Source organism: Pristiophorus japonicus, chromosome 15 (assembly GCF_044704955.1).
Source record: "Pristiophorus japonicus isolate sPriJap1 chromosome 15, sPriJap1.hap1, whole genome shotgun sequence".
NCBI lineage: Eukaryota > Metazoa > Chordata > Chondrichthyes > Pristiophoridae > Pristiophorus > Pristiophorus japonicus.
This window is the reverse complement of record NC_091991.1, coordinates 9512354-9536656: the sequence shown is the minus strand read 5'-3', so window position 1 is coordinate 9536656 and position 24303 is coordinate 9512354. Positions and strand designations below refer to the sequence as shown.

Below are 24303 nucleotides of genomic sequence, written 5' to 3'. Positions count from 1 at the left end.
GAACCACCTCCCCATGACATTCAACGGCATTACCATTATATCCCCCACCATCAACATCCTGGGCATCAGCATTGACAAGAAACCTAACTGGACCAACCACATAAACACTGTGGCAACAAGAGCGGGTCAGAGGCTGGGTATTCTGCGGCGAGTGTCTCACCTCCTGACTCCCCAAAGCCTTTCCACCATCTACAAGGCACAAGTCAGGAGCGTGATGGAATACTCTCCACTTGCCTGGATGAGTGCTGCTCCAACAACACTCAAGAAGCTCGACACCCTCCAGGAAAAAGCAGCCGCTTGATCGGCCCCCCATCCACCATCTTCAACATTCACTCCCTCCACCACCGGCTGCAGTGTGTACCGTCTACAAGATGCACTGCAGCAACTCACCAAGGCTTCTTCAGTGATGTTATGTATTGATGTGTGTATCGTCCTGGTACCAGGAGAGGCGGCAAGTCAGGTGGCAGCGGAGGGGAGCGGAGGCTGCGACGGCGGAGGGCATCCGGAGCGGGGGAGGGCAAGATGGCGGTGGCATTGTGTCCAGAGCAGCAGAGCATCAAAGATGGCGGCGCCCAAGGAGAAGCCTCGTGGAATCCTCCTGCATCAAAAAATGGCACCTTAAAAAGGACATGCACCCGGGAGTCTTAAAAGGGCCTTACCACGAGGTGGTCCCCACAAAGGACTTCTGTAAGGCAGAGCGAGTCTAAAATGAGCTATGTTAATGTGAGATGGCGAATTTATAACAAGAATTAATTTTTTTATGTTGAATGGCCACTGTATTTGTGTAAAATAATGGATATGAAGTACAATTAATGATACGAGCTAACAAGGAAATCAGGGATCCGTTACCAGTCAATAACTAGTTAATGTACCAGAAAACATGCACCATACTAACGCGCTGTCTATGCCTACCTGCCTTCCGTTGGACAAGTGTGATGTTATGTATTAATGTGTGTATCGTCCTGGTACCTTAAATGTAATGTAAGCACAATGCTACACCACAGAGGGCGCTGTGGTGGGAAACCTGGAAGTACCTGCAACAGGCACTATAAAAGGCTGACCACCACACCTGCGAGGCACTCTGGAGCTGAACAATAAAGGACGAAGGTCACAGCAGTTAGATTTACACCAGACCGTGTGGAGTCAGTGATTTGTGTGCTACATACACCACAGACAGCACCCCTCAAACCTGCAACCTCTAGCCTAGAAGGAAAAGGGCAGCAGGTGCATAGGAACAACACCACCTCCAAGTTCCCCTCCAAGTCACACATCATCGGCTGTTCCTTCATTGTCGCTGGGTCAAAATCCTGGAACTCCCTCCCTAACATTGGGAGCACCTTCACAACACGGACTGCAGCGGTTCAAGAAGGCGGCTCACCACCACCTTCTCAAGGACAATTAGGGATGGGCAATAAATGCCGGCCTTGCCAGTGACTCCCTCATCCCTGGAACCATTCTTGTATATCTTTTCTGCACCTTTCTAGGGCCTATTGGATTGAGAAGACAGACAGTTAAGTGCGCGCTCCACTGAATATGCAGTTAACCTCCTGTACAGTTATGCTTTGAAAATGCAAAACCTACAATTAGCAGATTTGATACCATCAGTGGCCCCGGAATATACAGCTTATCTCAGTCAGTGTACGACATGAACAAAGCGACAATATTGTCGGAATTCTAATGACACGAAAGCTGATACAAGGAATTAATTTCAGGAAATTCTATAAAAGCAATGTTGGACAATGTGGCGGTATAATTGAAGTATTTTGTTTTCTGTTGTGCTTTGATAAAAAGATCCTTTTTATTGAAAAAAATGAAAAATTCATCAACATCTGTGCAGCACAAAGGGCGATCCTGATTCATTGTTGTTTCTTGTTAAAGTACCTGCCTCTGATGTTCTTTAACTGGTGTGCCAAATAAATTATACATCCCCTGTTAGTGGTTGAGGAAGTCCAAGAACCAATCTTCATTTAGGTGTCAGTTGTGGCTCAGTGGCACTCTCGCCTCTGAGTCAGAAGGTTGTGGGTTCGAGTCCCACTCCAGAGACTCAAGCGCAAAATCCAGGCTGATACTCCAGTGCAGTGCTGAGGGAGTGCTGCACTGTCGGAAGGGCAGTACTGAGGGAGCACTACACTGTCGGAGGGGCAGTACTGAGGGAGCGTCGCACTGTCAGAGGGGCAGTGCTGAGGGAGTGCCGCACTTTCGGAGGGGCAGTGCTGAGGGAGTGCTACACTGTCGGAGGGGCAGTACTGAGGGAGCGCCGCACTGTCGGAGGGGCAGTACTGAGGGAGTGCTGCACTGTCAGAGGTGCTGTCTTTCAGATAAGACATTAAGCATCTGTTCTCTCAGGTGGACGTAAACATTTCCACGTCACTATTTTGAAGAAGGGCATGGGTGTCCTGGCCAATATTTATCCCACAACCAATATCACTAAAAACAGATTATCCTGTCATTATCACATTACAGTTTGTGGGATTTGTATGTAAACTGTCCACTGCATTTCCTACATTACAACAGTGACTACACTCCAAAAATACTTTAAAGATGACGAAGGCTGCTCTTTGAGTGAAAAAGTGCTTCCTGATTTCACTCTCAAACTTGCGACCACCTAGAAGGACAAGGGCAGCAGGCGCATGGGAACACCACCACCTCCACGTTCCCCTCCAAGTCACACATCATCCTGACTTGGAAATATATCGGCCGTTCCTTCATCGTCGCTGGGTCAATTGGCCTCTAATTTGAAGATTAGCGCCCCCTTGTCCTTGATTCCTCCACCAGAGATTATGGTTTCTCTCTAGCAAAAGTATCAAATCCTCGCTCTTCCTTTGGGGAACAGCGACAAGCAGTGGGAGGATTCACGGGCTGATTAACAAGCTGATTGGCTGCGTTAAAGCTCCTCCCATGGCCGTGACCATCTCTATACCAGCCGAGGGGGCGGGGGCGGGGGGGGGCGGGGGGGAGGTCAGTCCTATACGGCACAAGGGTTTATGGGCACCCACAAAGCATACGATGAGAACATAAGAAATAGGAGCAGGAGTCGGCCAATTGGTCCCTCGAGCCTGCTCCACCATTCAATAAGATCATGGATGATCCGATCATGGACTCAGTTCCACTTTCCTGCCCACTCCCCATAACCCTTTAATCCCTTATTGCTCAAAAATCTGTCTATCTCTACCTTAAATATATTCAATGACCCAGCCTCTACAGCTCTCAGGGGTGGTGAATTCCACAGATTTACAACCCTCTGAGAGAAGAAATTCCTCCTCATCTCAGTTTTAAATAGACGGCCCCTTATTCTGAGACTATGTCCCCTAGTTTTAGCTTCCCCACGAGTGTAAATATCCTCTCTGCATCCACCTTGTTGAGCCCCCTCATTACCTTATATGTTTCGATAAGATCACCTCTCATTCTTCTGAACTCCAAGGTGTACAGGTCCAACCTACTCAACCTATCTTCATAACTCAATCCTCTCATCTCCGGAATCAACCTTGTGAACCTTCTCTGAACAGCCTCCAATGAAAGTATATCCTTCCTTAAATACGGAGACCAAAACTGCACGCAGTACTCTAGGTGTGGCCTCACCAATACCCTGTACAGTTGTAGCAGGACTTCTCTGCTTTTATACTCTATCCCCCTTGCCATAAAGGCCAACATTCCATTTGCCTTCCTGATTACTTGCTGTACCTGCATACTAACTTTTTGTGTTTCATGCACAAGGATCCCCAGGTCCCTCTGTACTGCAACACTCTGTAATTTTTCTCATTTAAATTATAATTTGCTTTTCTATTTTTTCTGCCAAAGTGGATAACCTCACAATTTCCCACTTTATACTCCATCTGCCAAATGTTTGCCCACTCACTTAGCCTGTCTATCTCCCTTTGCAGATTTGTTGTGTCCTTCTCACAATTTGCTTTCCCACCCATCTTTGTATCATCAGCAAACTTGGCTACATTACACTCAGTCCCTTCATCCAAGTCATTAATATGGATTGTAAATAGTTGAGGCCCCAGCACCGATCCCTGCAGCACCCCACTAGTTACTGTTTGCCAACCGGAAAATGACCCATTTATCCCGACCCTCTGTTTTCTGTTAGTTAGCCAATCCTCTATTCAAGCTAATATATTACCCCCAACCCCGTGAGCTTTTATCTTGTGCAGCAACCTTTTATGTGGCACCTTATCGAATGCCTTCTGGAAATCCAAATACTCCACATCCACTGGTTCCCCCTTATCCACACTGCTTGTTACATCCTCAAAGAACTCCAGCAAATTTGTCAAACATGATTTCCCTTTCATAATGTTATGTCTTTAATATTCTTATGAATGACTCCACGAGGTCTAGTACTGTACTTGAGCTGTTGTGACCTTAGTCCCAAATATTGTAACTCCAGAGTGAGGCACAAGCATGGTGGGCAGTCTTTTATACTGGGCCCTGCACACCTATGCAGGTGACCCTCAGGTCTCCCACCACAGTGCCCTCTGATGGCACACTTTATGAGACTATACAGTTAGCATACATGGTCTACATACATGACACATAAAACCATGCTGACTCTGCTAGATTGAATTTTGCTTTTCCAAATGTCCCATTACTGCTTCCTTAATAATGGACTCCAGCATTTTCCCAATTACAAATGTTAGGCTAACTGATCTATAATTTCCTGCTTTCTGTCTGCCTCCTTTTTTTAAATAGGGGTGTTACATTTGCGGTTTTCCAATCTGCTGGGACCGCCCCAGAATCCAGGGAATTTTGGTAGATTACAACCAATGCATCCACAATCTCCGCAGCCACTTCTTTTAAGACCCTAGGATGCAAGCCATCAGGTCCCGAGTTGGAGGGGGGTGGGAGCGGGGGAGGGGGGCACTCATACCCATCGGGCACAAGGATCCCAATGGATGTCAACCCGGAATTCCGGTGTCCCCTTGCCAGGACTGTCCAGAGTATGGTTCGAACCCACCACCTTCTGTCCCAGAGGCGGGAATGCTACCACTGTGCCAAAGGCTCGCTCCGATCATTGTGGTGAATCTGCGCTGCTCCCCCTCCTCGGCCAATATATCCTTCCTGAGGGGCAGGGCCCAGAACTGGATGCAGTTACTCCGGATAGAGTCTGACCAGAGCTCTGTACAACTGAAGCATCACTTCCTGCCCTTTTGTATTCCAGCCGTCTCAATATAAACTACTAACCCTTGTTTTTTTGTGAAGCGCACATATGCCCCTTTCCATCTCAGCAAAACTTAAACGGCCTACGGATAGATTTCATAGAATAAAAGAATCATAGAATAGTACAACACAGGAGTAGACCTTTCGGCCCATCAAATATGTGCCGTTTTAGATCTGTCTCTGTAAGCTGAGATGTTTCTTCAGAGACTTTCCCAACCCGGGAGGTCAGAACATATTATTAGATGCAGAGAGACATTGATATTTCAGTGAAAGGGATAGATGCTGCACATCTTAGATTTCCAGGAGTACACGATCTGACCAGCTACTCATCCTATCTGTGGTGGTGCCTTGCCCCTCTGGATTCTTAAAAAAAATGCATCCTCGGGATGTGGGCGTCGCTGGCTAGGCCGGCATTTATTGCCCGTTCCTAATTTCCCCCTCGAAGGTGCTGCTGTCTTCTTGAACAGAACTGAGTGACTCCCTCGGCGCGGGCAGTTAAGGGTCATCCACATTGCTGTGGGTCTGGAGTCACATGTAGGCCAGACCGGGTAAGGGCGGCAGATTTCCTTCCCTAAAGGACATTATTGAACCAGATGGATTTTAACAGCAACCCAGTAGTTTCATGGCCACTATTACTGAGACTAGCTTTTTAATTCCAGATTTTATTTAATTAACTGAATTTAAATTCCCCAGCTGCACGTGGTGGGATTTGAACTCATGCCTCTGAATTACTAGCCCATTAACATAACTACTATGCTACCGTACACTCGTAAAGGTAAGGCGGGCTGGTTTCCTCCCCTAAAGGACACAATGGTTATTTTGGTAACGACAATCCGAGAGCTTCACGGTCATTTTTTCTGACATTTTAAACTGAATTCAAATTCTCAAACTGCCGCGGTGGTACTTGAACGCACGTTCTCTGGGTTACAGGTCCAGTAGCATAACCACGGCACCTTGTAACTCCTTGTAATGTTTGTCACGAGGCCTCGCCAAGCAGAAATTAAGAGTGTCGGGCTTGTCACAGCTCCACGGCAATGGACCTCCCTTCATTTATCACGCCACTGCCTCTTTTGTCTGGTTCATTTCCCATTGGACTCGCTCAGCATTCTCGCCGGGCGCTGACTAGCCCCCTCGCTTGTCCGATTACTTTTCACTGGGCTGGCTACATCTGCAATAAATCCAGGAGGATTTGCGAGCGAGCACAGAAAGATTAAAAAGAAACGTAACCCGAGCGGACTGATAAGGCTGCTTGTTCCCCGGGAACAAGAAACAAAAAAACAAAAGCTTCCCATTATCGGAAAGAGATGGAGTCACTGACTCTCAATTGATTGCAAACATTTTGATCGCCTTTTGCCAGCTGTCCCCTGAAGCAGGCACGGGGGCTGGTGGGCAGGTGGGTGGGAGGGATTGAATTTAAAGCAAGACGGTCAGCTTGATGTCCTGCTGAAAAAGGACAGAAAGACTTGCATTTCTATAGCGCCTTTCAGGACCACCGGCCGTCTCAAAGCGCTTTATAGTCAATTAAGTACTTTTGAAGTGTGTTCATTGTTATAATATGGGGAACGCAGCAGCCAATTTGCGCAGTCCATAGAAACATAGAAACATAGAAAATAGGTGCAGGAGTAGGCCATTCGGCCCTTCTAGCCTGCACCGCCATTCAATGAGTTCATGGCTGAACATGCAACTTCAGTACCCCATTCCTGCTTTCTCACCATACCCCTTGATTCCCCTAGTAGTAAGGACTTCATCTAACTCCTTTTTGAATATATTTAGTGAATTGGCCTCAACAACTTTCTGTGGTAGAGAATTCCACAGGTTCACCACTCTCTGGGTGAAGAAATTCCTCCTCATCTCGGTCCTAAATGGCTTCCCCCTTATCCTTAGACTGTGTCCCCTGGTTCTGGACTTCCCCAACATTGGGAACATTCTTCCTGCATCTAACCTGTCTAACCCCGTCAGAATTTTAAACGTTTCTATGAGGTCCCCTCTCATTCTTCTGAACTCCAGTGAATACAAGCCCAGTTGATCCAGTCTTTCTTGATAGGTCAGTCCCACCATCCCGGGAATCAGTCTGGTGAACCTTCGCTGCATTCCCTCAATAGCAAGAATGTCCTTCCTCAGGTTAGGAGACCAAAACTGTACACAATACTCCAGGTGTGGCCTCACCAAGGCCCTGTACAATTGTAGCAACACCTCCCTGCCCTTGTACTCAAATCCCCTCGCTATGAAGGCCAACATGCCATTTGCTTTCTTAACCGCTTGCTGTACCTGCATGCCAACCTTCAATGACTGATGTACCATGACACCCAGGTCTCTTTGCACCTGCCCTTTTCCTAATCTGTCACCATTCAGATAATAGTCTGTGTCTCTGTTTTTACCACCAAAGTGGATAACCTCACATTTATCCACATTATACTTCATCTGCCATGCATTTGCCCACTCACATAACCTATCCAAGTACTTAATTGACTATAAAGCGCTTTGAGACGGCCAGTGGTGGTGAAAGGCGCTATATAAATCCAAGTCACTCTTGTAATGTAGGAAACGTGGCAGCCAATTTGCGCACAGCAAGTTCCCACAAACAGCAATGTGATAATGACCAGATCATCTGTTTTTGTTATGTTGATTGAGGGATAAAATTTGGCCCCAGGACACCGGGGAGAACTCCCCTGCTCTTCTTCGGAATAGTGGCCATGGGATCTTTTATGTCCACCTGAGAACCAATCGAAACCTCAACACTGCTGCCTACTCATTATGGGCAAGAGATTAACGTCGACGATTTGGGGTTAAAATCTCGCAGCCACCATTGCCTGGCACAAACTGGGAGCTAATATCAGGACATGGTCCACTTACAACCTCTGATCTTGGGCCGTCTGATTACATTCGAGGGCATAAGAACAGAAGAATAGTGTCAGACATTGGCTCAGTGGGTAGCCCCCTCACCTCTGAGTCAGGAGGTTGGAGGTTCAAGTTCCATTCCAAGGGGCTTGAGCACATAAATCTAGGCTGTCGCTCCAGTGCTGCACTGTCGGAGGTGCTGTCTTTCAGATGAGATGTTAAACTGAGGCCCCATCTACTCTCTCAGGTGGACGTAAAAGATCCCATGGCACTATTTTGAAGAAGAGCATGGGACTCCTGGGACCAATATCTTTCCCTCAATCAACATAACAAAGACAGATTATCTGGTTATTATCACATTGCTGTTTGTGGGAGTTTGCTGTGCGCAAATTGGCTGCCGTGTTTCCCACATTACAACAGTGACTACACTCCAAAAGTACTTCATTGACAATAATTGAGAATGAGAGGGGACCTCATAGAAACGTTTAAAATTCTGACGGGTTTAGACAGGTTGGATGCAGGAAGAATGTTCCCAATGTTGGGGAAGTCCAGAACCAGGGGTCACAGTCTAAGAATAAGGGGCAAGCCATTTAGGACCGAGATGAGGAGAAACTTCTTCACCCAGAGAGTGGTGAACCTGTGGAATTCTTTACCACAGAAAGTTGTTGAGGCCAATTCACTAAATATATTCAAAAGGGAGTTAGATGAAGTCCTTACTACTAGGGGGATCAAGGGGTATGGTGAGAAAGCAGGAAGGGGGTACTGAATTTGCATGTTCAGCCATGAACTCATTGAATGGCGGTGCAGGCTAGAAGGGCCGAATGGCCTACTCCTGCACCTATTTTCTATGTTTCTATGTTTCTATAAAACGCTTTGAGACATCCAGTGGTTGTGAAAGGCGCTATATAAAGCCAAGTCTTTCTTTCTTTATAAGAATTAGAAGCAGGAGTAGGCCATACAGCCCCTCGAGCCTGCTCCGTATTTCAATAAGATCATGGCTGATCATCAACTTCAGCTCCACTTTCCCGCCCGATCCCCACATCACTTGGTTCCCCTAGAGTCCAAAAATCTATCGATCTCAGCCTTGAATATACTCAGAGACTCAGCATCCACAGCCCCCTGGGGCAGAGAATTCCAACGGTTCACAAACCTCTGAGTGAAGAAATTCCTCCTCAATACAATCTTAAATGGCCGACCCCTTATCCTGAGACTGTGACCCCTGGTTCCTACTGAGTATCCGACTGAGATTGGTCATAACGTGAGATTAGCAAAATGGGCGCTCCACGGTTATTCTCCTTAGAGCAGAGAAGGTTAAGGGGGAGATTGAGTAGAGGTGTTCAAAATCATGGAGAATTTTGATAGAATAAATAAGGAGAATATGTTTCTACTGGCAGGAGGATCGGTAACCAGAGGACACAGATTGAAGATAATTGGCAAAAGAGGTGACAGGAGGAAAGACATATTTACGCAGCGAGTTGTTGTGATCTGGAACGTGCTGCCTGAAAGGGCGGTGGGAGCAGATTCAATAGTAACTTTCAAACAGGAATTGGATAAATACTTGAAGGGGAGAGCTTTGCAGGGGTATGGGGGAAGAGCAGGGGGAGTGGGACTAATGGGATCGCTCTTTCAAAGAGCCGGCACAGGCACGATGGGCCGAATGGCCTCCTTGTGTACTGTATCATTCTATGAGTGGACGCTTCTTTAGGTCTATCGCCTGAATTGAACGTCGTGGGAAAATGGCCAGGCCCCTGTCACTGAGAGTGTAACAGGAACAGCATTTACATCATAGCCTCCCGCCAACCTTCCCCTACCTCCTCCACCCTCTCCCCCTCCCCAGGCACCCCCTCTCTGGGAGATCACACTGGCACCGGTGGTCTGAAAGATTTAGCCTTCACCAACATGTCAGCCACGTGCTGAGTGGAGTTATACTCAGGACGCTCCGACTCTCTGCAAAACAGCAGCAGCCGTTGAAAGTTCATCTATGTTTGAGCGCTTCCAAAGTGCTGCGTGAATCTATCATTAAATTGTGGCGAGATTGATTTTCTGAATAGACTGCAGTTTCCCCAGCCAACGTTCCTTTCTCTTTTTTTCTCCCTCTCTCCTTTTCAGTCAACTTCTTGGAGAAATACTGCCTTTTTAATCGCGAGGAGCTGGCACTGTACAAAAGGACGTTCGATGAGGCAAGTGTTGATTCATGTACCGGTTTGCTGGCCTCCCACAGCCACAGATGGATTGGCGCAAGTAATATCCAGCAGGGTAATGAGTCCAAATCCCCTCAATTGCTTTCGGGTCGTACGTACAACAACAACACTTTGCATTTATACGGCGCCTTTAACGTACTAAAACGTCCCAAGGCGCTTCACACAGGAGCGTCATCAAAGAAAATTTGACACCCGAGCCACATTATGAGATAGTTCAGAATAAAGGGTCACCCATTTAAAACTGAGATGAGGAGGAATTTCTTCTCTCAGAGGGTCATGAATCTTTGGAATTCTCTGCCCCAGAGAGCTGTGGAGGCTGGGTCATTGAATATATTTAAGGTGGAGATAGACAGATTTTTGAAAGACAAGGGAATCAAGGGTTGTGGGGAGCGGGCAGGGAAGTGGAGTTGAGGCCAGGATCAGATCAGTCATGATCTTATTGAATGGCGGAGCAGGCTCGAGGGGCCAAATGGCCGACTCCTGCTCCTATTTCTTATGTTCTTATGTTTCGACAGGTAACCAAAAGTTTAGTCAAAGGGGTAGGTTTTAAGGAGCATCTTAAAGGAAGAGAGATTTGTGGAAAGGCGGAGAGGTTTAGGGAGGGAATTCCAGAGCTTAGGGCCCAGACAGCTGAAGGCACGGCCGCCAATGGTGGAGCGATGGAAATTGGGGATGGTCAAGAGGACAGAATTAAAGGAGTGCAGAGATCTCAGGGGGTTTGTGGGGCTGGAAAAGATTACAGAGATAGGGAGGGGTGAGGCCATGGAGGGATTTGAAAACTAGGATGAGAATTTTGAAATGGAGGCGTTGCTGGACCGGGAGCCAATGTAGGTCAGCGAGCACAGGGGGTGATGGATGAGCGGGACTTGGTGCTAATTAGGTGTGTGTTAAGACTGTCAATAAAGAGCATCAGAGCATATTCACCAATCGCACACTCCCAGCAAAGAATCGCACTTGATGGGAGTATAGGTAGAAATCTTAATAATTTGCTGTTTTGGGCACTAATACTCAAAACAAGCTGGGCTGGTCATTATAGGAGGAGAGTCGGGCAGACAGACGTAAAGGAGGAGAGAAAGATAGATGTGGGAGAGAGAGAGATCAAAAGGAAGGAGAGAGAAAGTGACAGAAGTAAAGAGGAAAAAAGAAAGACTTGCATTTATATAGCACCTTTCACAACCTCAGGACGTCCCAAAGCACTTTACACCCAATGAAAAACTTTTTCAAGTGTAGCCACTGTTGTAATGGAGGAAAAGTGACAACCAATTTGCGCACAGCAAGCTCCCATAAACAAAAATGTGATAATGATCATAAAATTTGTTTAATAATGTTAATTGATGAGTAGATTGGCCAGGATACCTGCTCTTCTTCGAATTAGTGCCCTGGGATCTTTTACGTTCACTTGAGAGAGCCTACGGGGCCTTGGTTTAACGTCTCATCCAAAATACAACACCTCTGACAGTGCAGCACTCCCTCAGCACTGCACTGGGAGTGGCAGCTTAGATTTGTGTGCTCAAGTCTCTGGAGTGGGACTTGAACCCACAACTTTCTGACTCAGAGGCAAGAGTGCTACCCACTGAGCCACAGCTGACAGAGGAGAAAGAATAAGGCATAACTAAAGAGGGTGGGGCAATTAGACAGGTGGAGGAGAGAGATAAAATTTACAGAAAGAAAGAAAAAGAAAGACTTGCATTTATACAGCGCCTTTCATGACCACCGGACGTCTCAAAGCGCTTTACAGCCAATGAAGTACTTTTGTATTGTAGTCACTCTTGCAATGTGGGTAAGAGAGCAAATAAGAGACAGACTGCCAGAAGTAAAGAAGGGAAGAAGGAGTGAGAAAGACTGAAGTGAAGAAGGAGAGAGTCAGACAGACAGAGGCGAGGGAGAGAGAGAAATAAACAGAGGTAAAAGACAAGTGGCAGACAGTAGTAAACGAGAGGAGAGATAGACAGACAGGTGACGGAGAGGAGAGACAGACAGACAGGTGACGGAGAGGGGAGACAGACAGACAGGTGACGGAGAGGAGAGACAGACAGACAGGTGACGGAGAGGAGAGACAGACAGACAGGTGAGGAGAGGAGAGACAGACAGGTGACGGAGAGGAGAGACAGACAGACAGGTGACGGAGAGGAGAGACAGACAGACAGGTGACGGAGAGGGGAGACAGACAGACAGGTGACGGAGAGGGGAGACAGACAGACAGGTGACGGAGAGGAGAGATAGACAGACAGGTGACGGAGAGGAGAGATAGACAGACAGGTGACGGAGAGGAGAGATAGACAGACAGGTGACGGAGAGGAGAGATAGACAGACAGGTGACGGAGAGGAGAGACAGACAGACAGGTGACGGAGAGGGGAGACAGACAGACAGGTGACGGAGAGGAGAGACAGACAGACAGGTGACGGAGAGGAGAGATAGACAGACAGGTGACGGAGAGGGGAGACAGACAGACAGGTGACGGAGAGGGGAGACAGACAGACAGGTGACGGAGAGGAGAGATAGACAGAAAGGTGACGGAGAGGAGAGATAGACAGACAGGTGACGGAGAGGAGAGATAGACAGACAGGTGACGGAGAGGGGAGACAGACAGACAGGTGACGGAGAGGAGAGACAGACAGACAGGTGACAGAGAGGGGAGACAGACAGACAGGTGACGGAGAGGAGAGACAGACAGACAGGTGACAGAGAGGGGAGACAGACAGACAGGTGACGGAGAGGGGAGACAGACAGACAGGTGACGGAGAGGAGAGACAGACAGACAGGTGATGGAGAGGGGAGATAGACAGACAGGTGACGGAGAGGAGAGATAGACAGACAGGTGACGGAGAGGAGAGACAGACAGACAGGTGACGGAGAGGGGAGACAGACAGACAGGTGACGGAGAGGGGAGATAGACAGACAGGTGACAGAGAGGAGAGATAGACAGACAGGTGACGGAGAGGAGAGACAGACAGACAGGTGACGGAGAGGAGAGATAGACAGACAGGTGACGGAGAGGAGAGACAGACAGGTGACGGAGAGGAGAGATAGACAAATCTAAATGAAGAGAAAGAAAGACAGAAGAGAAGGAGAGGAAAGAGAGAAGGGAAGGAAGGGAGAGAAAGACAGACAGACTGCTGAAGTAAAGAAGAGACAGAAAGACATGGAGGATTTAAGGAGAAGCTGGATGAGGAAGCAAGGAATAGAAGAATATGTTGATGGGGTGAGATGAAGAAGAGTGGGAGGAGGCTCGTGTGGAGCATAAACACCGGCACGCACCCATTGGGCTGAATGGCCTGTTTCTGTGTAGTAGACTCGATGTAACGCGATGTAATTAAATGTAGCACTTCTCCCCTGCTTTGAGCTGCCGAGCCCAGTCCATTCCCTCTGTTGCCTGGCTAAGACCCTTTGCTGTCTGCTCTTTGTCCTCTCTCAATGGCCTTACAGGTGGATAAGGACAATGATGGATACTTGTCGTCCTCCGAGGTAGTCACGGCGCTGAAAGAGACCCTTCCGCTGGGGGCACTCACCGACTCCGAAGAAATCTACGTCTACAGGGTAATTGTATGAACACAGCTGCAGATTGCTTGCTGCGATCGCACAGTCCTTCAGGCGTTTGGCTAACCCCACACGTGCTTACTCTGCCCCCCTGCTCTTGACGGGGAGCTGCACTGTTCAAGGCCCTACCTGTGACCACCGCACATGAGTGGAAGGATCACCCTTTGTCTTCTTCCAGCTAGTCAGCAGGTGCTGTGGGTCGCCATGCCAACCTAGGTTCAAGGAGGCTGGTTGCTCGCGTCGTTTATACACAGGGGCATCTCAACTGGAGTGCGGTTCACAATGTACTGTGGCAGCACAACAATTCTGCCACTTATAAGTGTCAAATTCTTAACCAGATTTATGGATACATATCATTAGTCTGCAAAATTCTTCTGATTTAACTTCTGCTTAATTAAATTCATGTACGGTCATTAAAAAAAGACACGAATTTATATAGCCCCATTAACGATCACCAAACGTCCCAAAGTGCATTACAGCCAATAAAGTACTGTTGAAGTGTAGTCACTGTTGTAATGTAGGAAACGCGGCAGCCAATTTGCGCACAGCAATGTGATAATGACCAGATAATCTGTTTCGGTGATGTTGCTTGAAGGATGAATATTGGCCCCAGGACACCGGGAAGAACTCCCCTGATCTCCTTCAAAATAGTGCCATGGGATATATTATGTCCACCTGAGAGAGCAGATGGTACCTCGGTTTAACGTCTCATCCAAAAGATGACATCTCTGACAGTGCAGCGCTCCCTCAGCACCACACTGGAAGCATCAGCCTGGTTTATGGGCTCAAGTCTCTGGAGTGAGACTTGAACTCACAACCTTCTGACTCCAAGGCGAGAGAAAGTGCTACCCACTGAGCCGCAGCTGACTCATTTGCCGTCCATTTAACATGCCCAGACAAAGGTCAACCCAGGATCTCCTTTGGCATAGTGAATCAGGAGGGTCGGCAGTATTATAACAATGCGGGGTGTTAGTAGTAGAGTGGGGAAAGATATATTTCATTCTCGGAATATGGGTGTCCCTGGCAAGGCCAAAATTTATTGCCCATCCTCGGTTGGGAATTCCGGGACTTTGACCCAGCGACGATGAAGGAACGGCTGATATATTTCCAAGTCAGGATGGTGTGTGACTTGGAGGGGAGCTCGGAGGTGATGGTGTTCCCATGCACCTGCTGCCCTTGTCCTTCTAGAGATTGTTTGGGAGTTGCTGCCAAAGAAGCCTTGGCTTCTTTAGATGGTGCACACTGCAGCCACGGTGCGCCGGTGGTGGAGGGAGTGTGACATTTTAGGAAATGTGTGATGTACTCGAGATGTTTCATATTATATGTGTGTGTGTCCGTGTTGCGAACAATCATCCCCCATTAAGAATACCTGAGTATAGAATCACACAGGGGACAAAATTACCCTGGGGCCCGACTGGGGGCTAACCTTCTGGGCCCGGGACTTTTAGCATCCGCCGCGGAATTGCCCTTACCGCCCCTGAAAGGAAGCAGAGCACAATGTTCCGCGGTAACCAGGGCGATACTGGGGCACTGAAGGAAGCAGATGCTCCGTGTAGCGCTGATGCATTTAACGCCCCTCCCGTCAATGAAAGGAAGGGCCGCTGAGTGCTCTGCATGGCCTCTGATGGCCTCCGCTGGGTCCCCAGGCCAGCAGCCCGACACCCAGACCACGCTGGGGCCGCCATCACTGAGCCGACCTGAGAGTCGATCGAACAAAAAGATGGTGGCCCGGGACTCTGGCGCCCTCCTCCTTAAGGAGCTCCCCAAGAGCGGATGTTCGCGAGCTTCTCAACCTGCGTTGCAATTTCCCCTGCGGGTCAGTGAAGGGGTCGGGGCGGGGCGGTGAGATCGGCTCGGGGCCGAGAAAGGTCACCGCGGGGCGGTGAGAGGTCGGTGCGGGGCGATGAGGGATCGCCGCGGGCCGGTGAGATTGGCACGGGGTGGTGAAAGGTCACCGCGGGGCAGTGAGATTGGCGCGGGGCAGTGAAAGGTCACCGCGGGATGCTGAGGGTTCGCCGCGGGGCGGTGAAAGGTCACCGCGGGGCGATGAGGGGTTGGCGCGCATGCCGATGATGTCATCGCCGGTTGCGCGGCGGCCTGGGGCGCTAACCGTGGGATGCGGCGCTGCCATGCCAGCACCTCCGCAAACTCCTGGGCTATTTCCCGGGAAGCACCCCCCCTCCCCCGGGTGAAGAGGGTCCTGCACTGGTCTCGGAGGCGCTGACGGAGCTATTAAGACGGACAATTTCTCCCCCATAGAATGTTACAGCACAGAAACAGGCCTTTCGACCCAACAGGTGGGCGCCGGTCTTTACGTTCCACGCAAGCCTCCCCTCGCCACTATAGTGGCAATTTTCATTACAGTGGTGTGATTTTACAAAGCACGTATCACTTCCAACAATCAGTGTCCAGTAAAGCCTGCCTTGGAAGGTTAGGTGTTGAGTTACATCGACCGCCCCCGTGCTGTTTCCTGCTGCCTCCCTCCCGGATATGTTCGGTTTACTCTTGAGCTATTCACTGCTATATTACACAGCTAACAGCAGAGCCTGGACAATCAGCGCGGCTGCATCAGGAACATTGTTTGACAGTGTACACCCCACCTAGCTAGTCTTTATTGTTTACCTGCACTTTACAAAGGCAATAAACGTGCCTGTTTTCCAAAAATACCCACACCCCTGAACTTATTGAAGTAAGCTCGGATGTGTTACCCCGCTTTAATAGCATTGTGCATGTGCAATTGAACCAGGAATTAGTTTTAATGGTTACCAGTTTCTACACACAGACCTGCAGCAAGAGCCCTTCTGTTATTCACAAGCGCTGCTTGTTTTCTGCATCACCTGCTTGTTTTGATAACGGTGGCTCTGTGCTTACAAGTCAGGAGTATGATGGAATACTCTCCACTTGCCTGGATGAGTGCAGCTCCAACAACACTCAAAAAGCTCGACACCATCCAGGACAAAGCAGCCGCTTGATCAGCATCCCATCCACCACCTTCAACATTCACTCCCTCCACCACCGGCGCACCGTGGCTGCAGTGTGCACCATCTACAAGATGCACTGCAGCAACTCGCCAAGGCTTCTTCGGCAGCACCTCCCAAACCCACGACCTCTACCACCTAGAAGGACAAGGGCAGCAGGCGCATGGGAACACCATCACCTCCACGTTCCCCTCCAACTCACACACCATCCTGACTGGGAAATATATCGGCCGTTCCTTCATCGTCGCTGGGTCACAATCCTGGAACTCCCTCCCTAACAGCACTGTGGGAGCACCTCACCACACGGACTGCAGCGGTTCAAGAAGGCGGCTCACCACCACCTTCTCAAGGGGCAATTAGTGATGGGCAATAAATGCCGGCCTTGCCAACGACGTCCACAATCCAAGATTGAATTTTAAAAAGCCCCCTGAAATTTCAAAGCTTTTATCACTGATGTGCTTTTGAATTTATTTTTTAGCTTTACCGAGTCGATGTGCTTGTTGTTAAATTGCTTCTCCCTAAACACACCATTTCCAATTGTCACATTGTTCTTTCAGATACTGGAGAGCTTGGATTACCGTGTCACTGCCGGCTTGACAGACCTCCGGCTATTTGCTGTGGTGGCTAGCCTGGCCCAGAAAATCACCGCACTGGAGTAAGTCAATTTCTGGGCTTGTTCAGCGCTTGTGAAATGTAATACGCTGATGATAACACAGAGGACCAGCCACATAAATACTGTGGCTTCTGCAGCAGGTCACAAGCTGGGTCAGCTACAGCGAGTGTCTCACCTCCTGACTCCACAAAGCCTCCGCGCCACCTACAAGGCACAAGTGTGATGGAACACTCTCCACTTGCCTGGATGAGTGCAGCTCCAACAACACTCAAGAAGCCCCATTTTTTTCAAACTCTTCTTCATAACTTGAACCGTTCCTTGCTGGTATCATTCTAACTCGCACCAAGTCCCACTCACCCATCACCCCCTGTGTTCGCTGACCTACATTGGCTTCTGGCTAAGCAACACCACGACTTCAAAATTCTCTTCCTTATTTTCAAATCCCTCCATGGCCTCGCCCCTCCCTATCTCTGAAATCTCCTCCAGCCCCACAACCCCCCGAGATGTCTGCACTCCTCTAATTCTGCCCTCTTGAGCATCCCTGATTATAATCGCTCAACCATTGGTGGCCGTGCCTTCTGTTGCCTGGGCCCCAAGCTCTGGAACTCCCTGCCTAAACCTCTCTGCCTCTCTACCTCTCTTTCCTTCTTCAAGACGCTCCTTAAAACCTACCTCTTTGACCAAGCTTTTGGTCACCTGCGCTAATTTCTCCTTATGCGGCCCGGTGTCAAATTTTTTTTATCGTATAACACTCCTGTGAAGGGCCTTGGGGACGTTTCAGTACATTAAAGGCACTATATAGATACAAGTTGTTGTTGTTGTAATGGGATGGTTTTGAAGGTTGTTCACGGTAGATTATCATTCAGTCTGTACCTACACAGGTAAACAGTGCAAGTTCAGCATTTAATTAGTGGAGATAAATCAGAGTCTGTCGCTCAGCAAATCATATCTGTGGAGAAATTCACTATCGCCCGTGTGGGGCGTTAACGGGATTTGCAAAGGCACCCAATTTTGCCCCCATAATGTTGGCAAATATATTTTGCTGCTCGCTCTGGATAATCGGACGGATTTCGCCGTATGCTGCTGCCTGTGCCGCGTTTTGAGCGGCAAATTAGACCTTCCGATCAGGATTGCCGATCGGTGTGATTTTCTGAGCCGGCCCCTGCCGCTTTGGGGTCTTTCCCACGAAAATTCCGCGGACCAGGAAAGCGACCCGAGGTCGTGAAAGGCGCTATAACAATGCAGGTTCTTTCTTCTTCTTTGGGAAAAGTAGCAGGGCTGGGGGGGAAAATGATCCCTCTGGACTCCTGCTGCATGCTGGGATATTGCGTGCACCCATTTACACAAAACCATGGATTGGGATTGCACGATGCCCGCCATCAGTTCCCAATGTGCGCCAGGGGTGCCGCTGTGAAACGTCGATGCCAACCCACCAAGGTTAATCCCAAGCCCAGAATGCGGAGGCAGCAGGGTGGAGATCGGCGATCTCGGTTTTAACCCATGATGTCCTGTGACACACTTCAGGGCAATGCTGAAGAACAAAAGTAAATGCAGCAAGCATTCTAACAGATTCGAGAGTTTGGTCACAAGAGACAAGTCAGTCCCATTGGCCCGTTGGGATTATATAACCACGATAATTGTTTTATGTTCCCTTTACTATAACAAGCTGTGTGTCTGCTGCTCCGTAAAATGCCATACTGACGGGTCAATCTGATTTCACTTTGCAGCCAGTATGGTGGGGTTATGTTACCATGCCAGTAATCCAGACATCTGGGCTGATGATCCCGAGATGTGAGTTCAAATCCCACCATGGCAGCTGGGGAATTTAAATGCAGTTAATTAAATAAATCTGGAATTAAAAATGGGTGTTATACTTTATCTCAGCGTTAATATGGACAGTAAGTAGATGGTAGCAAAGCAAAACTGATGGAAAGTCTAGCCCTTAGTATCAGTAATAATGAACATGAAATTGTCGTAAAAACCCATCTGGTCCACTAATGTCTTTTCGGGAAGGAAATCTGCCGCCCTTAGCTGGTCTGGCCGATAGGTGACTCCAGACCCACAGCAATGTGGTTGACTCTGAAATGGGGGCCCACCACCATCTTCTCGAGGGCAATTAGGGATGGGCAATAAATGCTGGCCTTGCTAGCAATGCCCACATCCCAGGAACAAATTTTTTTTAAATCTAGACTTCAGTTGCACAACAATCAACGTAGCTATTTGATTCATGTGTCGTATTCCTGCACCCCTCTCCCGAAATTGTTAATTCTACCAGCCGGAACAACCAGACAGGCACTATTGGGCCTTGCCCCCCTCTGCAAAATTGTTCACTGCTCAAGGATCACCCCTGTCTCCTTTTCTCCACCACTGGCCGTTCCCCCAATTCTGGCCTCTTGACCATCGCCGATTTTAATCACACCATTGGCAGCCGTGCCTTCAGCTGCCTAAGCGTCAGAACTCCCTCCCCAAACCTCTCCGCCTCTCTACCTCTCGCTCTCCTCCTTTAAACCTCTTCTTAAAACTTACCTCTTTGACCAAGCTTTTGGCCACTTTACCTAATTTCCCCTGCTGTGGCTCGCTGTCAGATTTTGTCTGATCATACTCCTGTGAAGCGGCCTTGGGACATTTTCCAAGTTAATGGCTCTATAATGGTGCTGTGCCAGCTGTAGCTCAGTGAGTAGCACTCTCTCACCTCTGCATCATGAAGGTTGTGGGTTTGAGTTCCACTCTAGGGATTTGAGCACAAAAAATTCTAGGCTGACACTCCAGTGCAATACTGAGGGAGTGCCGCACTGTCGGAGGTGCCATCTTTCGGATGAGACATTAAACCAGTTCTCTCAAGTGAACGTAAAAGATCCCACATCGCTATTTTGAATAAGAGCAGGGGAGTTATGCCCAGTGTCCTGGCCAATATTTATCCCTCAATCAACATCACAAATACTGTTTATCTGGTCATTATTACATTGCTGTTTGTGGGAGCTTGCTGTGCACAAATAGGCTGCCGCATCTCCCGTATTACAACAGTGATCACACTTGAAAAGTATTTCATTGGCTCCAAAGCGCTTTGGAACGTCCGGTGGTTGTGAACGACGCTATATAAATGCAAGTTGTTGGTGATGATAGGGCAGATCGCAAGTTGTCCAAAATAAAGCCTGTGGATCATTTCAGACCCTTGTTGGTTAGCTGATCAGAGGTCATGGTGTGGTAGCATAGTGCTTATGTTACTGGACTAGTAATCCAGAGGCTGGGCTAATGATCTGGGGACCCGTGTTCAAATCCTGCCACAACAGCCGTGGAATTTAAATTCAGTTAATTAAATTTTTAAAAATCTGGAATAGAAAGCTGTTATCAGTAATGACGACACCTGCGTCTGTGCATATTCAGAGGCTGAGCTCCAAGTCATAGTCAACATCTTCAATGAGGCATACGAAAGCATGGGCCTTACACTAAACATCCGTAAGACAAAGGTCCTCCACCAACCTGACCCCACCATACAGCACTGCCCCCCGGTCATCAAAATCCACGGCGCGGCCCTGGACAACGTGGACCACTTTCCATACCTCGGGAGCCTCTTATCAGCAAGGGCAGGCATCGACGACGAGGTCCAACACCGCCTCCAGTGCGCCAGCGCCGCCTGAGGAAGAGAGTGTTCGAAAGTCAGGCCCTCAAATCTGGCACCAAGCTCATGGTCTACAGGGCTGTAGTGATACCCGCCCTCCTGTATGGCTCAGAGACAGGGACCATGTACAGTAGCACCTCAAATCGCTGGAGAAATACCACCGACGATGTCTCCGCAAGGTCCTGCAAATCCCCTGGGAGGCTAGACGCACCAATGTTAGCGTCCTCGATCAGGCCAACATCCCCAGCATCGAAGCACTGACCACACTCGACCAGCTCCATTGGGCGGGCCACATTATTCTCATGCCTAACACAAGACTCCCAAAGAAAGCGCTCTACTCAGAACTCCTACACGGCAAGCGAGCCCCAGGTGGGCAGAGGAAACATTTCAAGGACATCCTCAAAGCCTCCTTGATAAAATGCAACATCCCCACCGACGCCTGGGAGTCCCTGGCCAAAGACCGCCCTAAGTGGAGGAAGAGCATCCAGGAGGGCGCTGAGCAACTCGAGTCTCATCGCCGAGAGCATGCAGAAAACAAGCGCAGGCAGCGGAAGGAGCGTGCGGCAAACCAGACTCCGCACCCACCCCTTCCCTCAACCACTGTCTGTCCCACCTGCGACAGTGACAGTAATTCCTGTATTGGACTGTTCAGTCACCTAAGAACTCACTTTTAGAGTGGATGCAAGTCTTCCTCGATTTCAAGGGGCTGCCTATGATGATGACCATGAAACTATAGGATTGTCATAAATGTTCTTCAAGGAAGGAAATCTGCTGCCCTTACCCGATCTGGTCTATATGTGACTCTAGACCCAGAGCAATGTAATTGACTCTTAATTGCCCCCTGAAATGTCCTAGCAAGCCACTCAGTGAGTGTGTGTGAGTGAGTGTATGTGTGGTTAAGTGTGTCTGTGTGAGTGTGTGTGAGTGCGAGTGTGTGTGAGTGAGTGCAAGTGTGTGTGCGTGAGTGTGTGTGCGTGTGAGTGTGTGTGTGTAAGTGTGTGCATGAGTGTGAGTGTGTGTGTGTGTGTAAGTGTGTGCGTGTAAGTGCGTGTGAGTGTGTGCGTGTAAGTGCGTGTGTGAGTGTGTGTGTGTGTGAGTGTGTGCGTGTAAGTGTGTGCGTGTAAGTGTGTGTGTGTGAGTGTGTGCGTGTAAGTGTGTGTGTGTGTGTGAGTGTGTGCGTGTAAGTGTGTGAGTGTGTGTATGTGTGTGTGTGAGTGAGTGTGAGTGTGTCTTCTCAAGGGTAATTAGCGATGGGCACTAAATGCTGACCTTGCCAGCGACGCCCACATTCCATAAATGAATAAATTTAAAAAAAAACATATAATTGTGGAAAAAAAACAGGGGGGGAAGAGGAGAATGTTTTTTATGCAGCGAGTTGTTGTGATCCGGAACACGCTGCCTGAAAGGGCGGTGGGAGCAGATTCAATAGTAACTTTCACAAGGGAATTGGATAAATACTTGAAGGGGAGAAAATTTGCCGGTTTATGGGGAAAGAGCGGGGAGGAGTAGGACTAAATGGATCGCTCTTTCACAGAGCTGGCACAGGCACGATGGGACGAATGGCCTCCTCCTTTGCTGTGTGATACAACCAATAACGCCTGCTGTATCCACCGTCAGCCTTGCCTTCCAAGGAAAGCTGCTTATATTGTTTTCATTGAAAAAAGTAACAAGCTTACTGTGTAAATTAGAAGGATTTAAATCAGAAGGAGTAATTCAAAGAAAAGAAAACCCACCTGCATCAAACAGCAGGTTCCGGGACCTTGTGCTGGAAGTGTTTGGCTCTGTGTTAACTTATCTACACACTTCTCTATTAATGGAGCTGCGGGAGCATGTAACGTGATAGTGGCTGGGCTCGGAGCGTTTGCACCATTGTTCGCTGTCCCTGCTCGATCAGTTTACAGGGACGGCATCCAGCCGTAACCTAGGACACCAAAAGGAAGTCGCTCTCAAAGAAGCATCCCAGTGTGGGCGAGATTGGCATCCTCGACAGAAGAGCCGCTCGTGTGTGTGTGCTTGGCTCCCTCTGCTCCACTGCCAGTGCTGGAAACCCTTCCTGCCACTCTGTGTGTCTGTGCCACGTGAGGTCGCCGCTGTGCTTTGATTAATTAAACTTGCAGTGCGCCTTTCTCTTATGTTTCAAATCCCGTAAACAAGAATAATTTATTGTACGCACTTTAAAAAAAAACAACTGTGTGTAGACCAAGATGTTTTCTTTGCTTGTCTTGATTTTCTGATGATTGAGAAAGCTTTTGCAGAATCAGAGAACCTTACAGCACAGAAGGAGGCCATTCGGCCCATCGCACCCGTGCCGGCTCTTTGAAAGAGCGATCCCATTAGTCCCACTCCCCAGCTTATTCCCCCAGAACTCTGCAAATGAGTGCTCTTCCAGTACATGTCCAATTGCCTTGTGAAAGTTTCCGTGGAATCTTATCCCACTGCCCTTTCAGGCAATGCGTTCCAGATCACCACAGCTCTGTTGTTTAAAAAGAAGTCTCATTGCCCCTCTAACTCTTTTTGCCAATGAATCTTACATCAGTGACCTCTGGTTACCCACCCTCCTGCCAGAGGAAACAGTTTCTTCCAACTTGCTCTATCAAAACCACTGATGCTTTTAAATACCTCCCGTAGGGCCCTCTCTAACCTCCTCAGCTGCGAGAAGAACAATTCCAACTTTTCCAGTCTCTCCACGTAACTGCAGTCCCAGTATCATCCTCAGTAAATCTCCCCTGCACCCTCACCAAGGCCTTGACATCCTTCCTAGGACCTTCCTAGGATTGGTCACAATACTCCAGCTGGGGCCTAACCAGTGATTTATAAAGGTTTAGAATCATAGAAAATTATTACACAAAAGGAGGCCATTTCGGCCCATTGTGGCCAACCAAGAGCTATCCAGCCTAATCCCACCTTCCCGCTTGTGGTCCGTAGCCCTGTAGGTTACGTTACTTCGAATGCATCTCCAAGTACTATTTAAATATGGTAATTCCAGACCCCCACTGCCCTCTGGGTGAAGAAAGGTTTTCTCATCTCCCCTCTAAACCTCCTATCAACTACTTTAAATCTATGCCCCCTGGTTGTTGACCCCTCTGCTAAGGGAAACAGGTCCTTCCTATCCACTCTATCCAGACCCCTCATAATTTTATACACCGCAATTAAATCTCCCCTCAGCCTCCTCTGTTCCAAAGAAAACAACCTCAGCCTACCCAATCTTTCCTCATAGCCAACATTCTCCAGTCCAGGCAACGTCCTCGTAAATCTCCTCTGTACCCTCTCCAGTGCAATCACATCCTTCCTGTAATGCGGTGACCAGAACTGCACGCAGTACTCTAGCTGTGGCCTAACTAGTGTTTTATACAGTTCAA

The 24303-nt window shown here is 48.6% G+C and overlaps 1 protein-coding gene across 2 annotated transcripts in view; it reads left to right on the top strand.

Moving 5' to 3' along the window:
* Positions 1–24303, top strand: part of LOC139281385 (uncharacterized) — a 75365-nt gene that overhangs the window by 25238 nt on the left and 25824 nt on the right. For both annotated transcript variants that reach the window (XM_070901544.1, XM_070901543.1), the window contains 3 exons: positions 10105–10175; positions 13624–13734; positions 17270–17367. In XM_070901544.1, coding sequence (XP_070757645.1) covers positions 10105–10175; positions 13624–13734; positions 17270–17367 — 280 coding nt within the window. The remainder of the gene's footprint in view (positions 1–10104; positions 10176–13623; positions 13735–17269; positions 17368–24303) is intronic.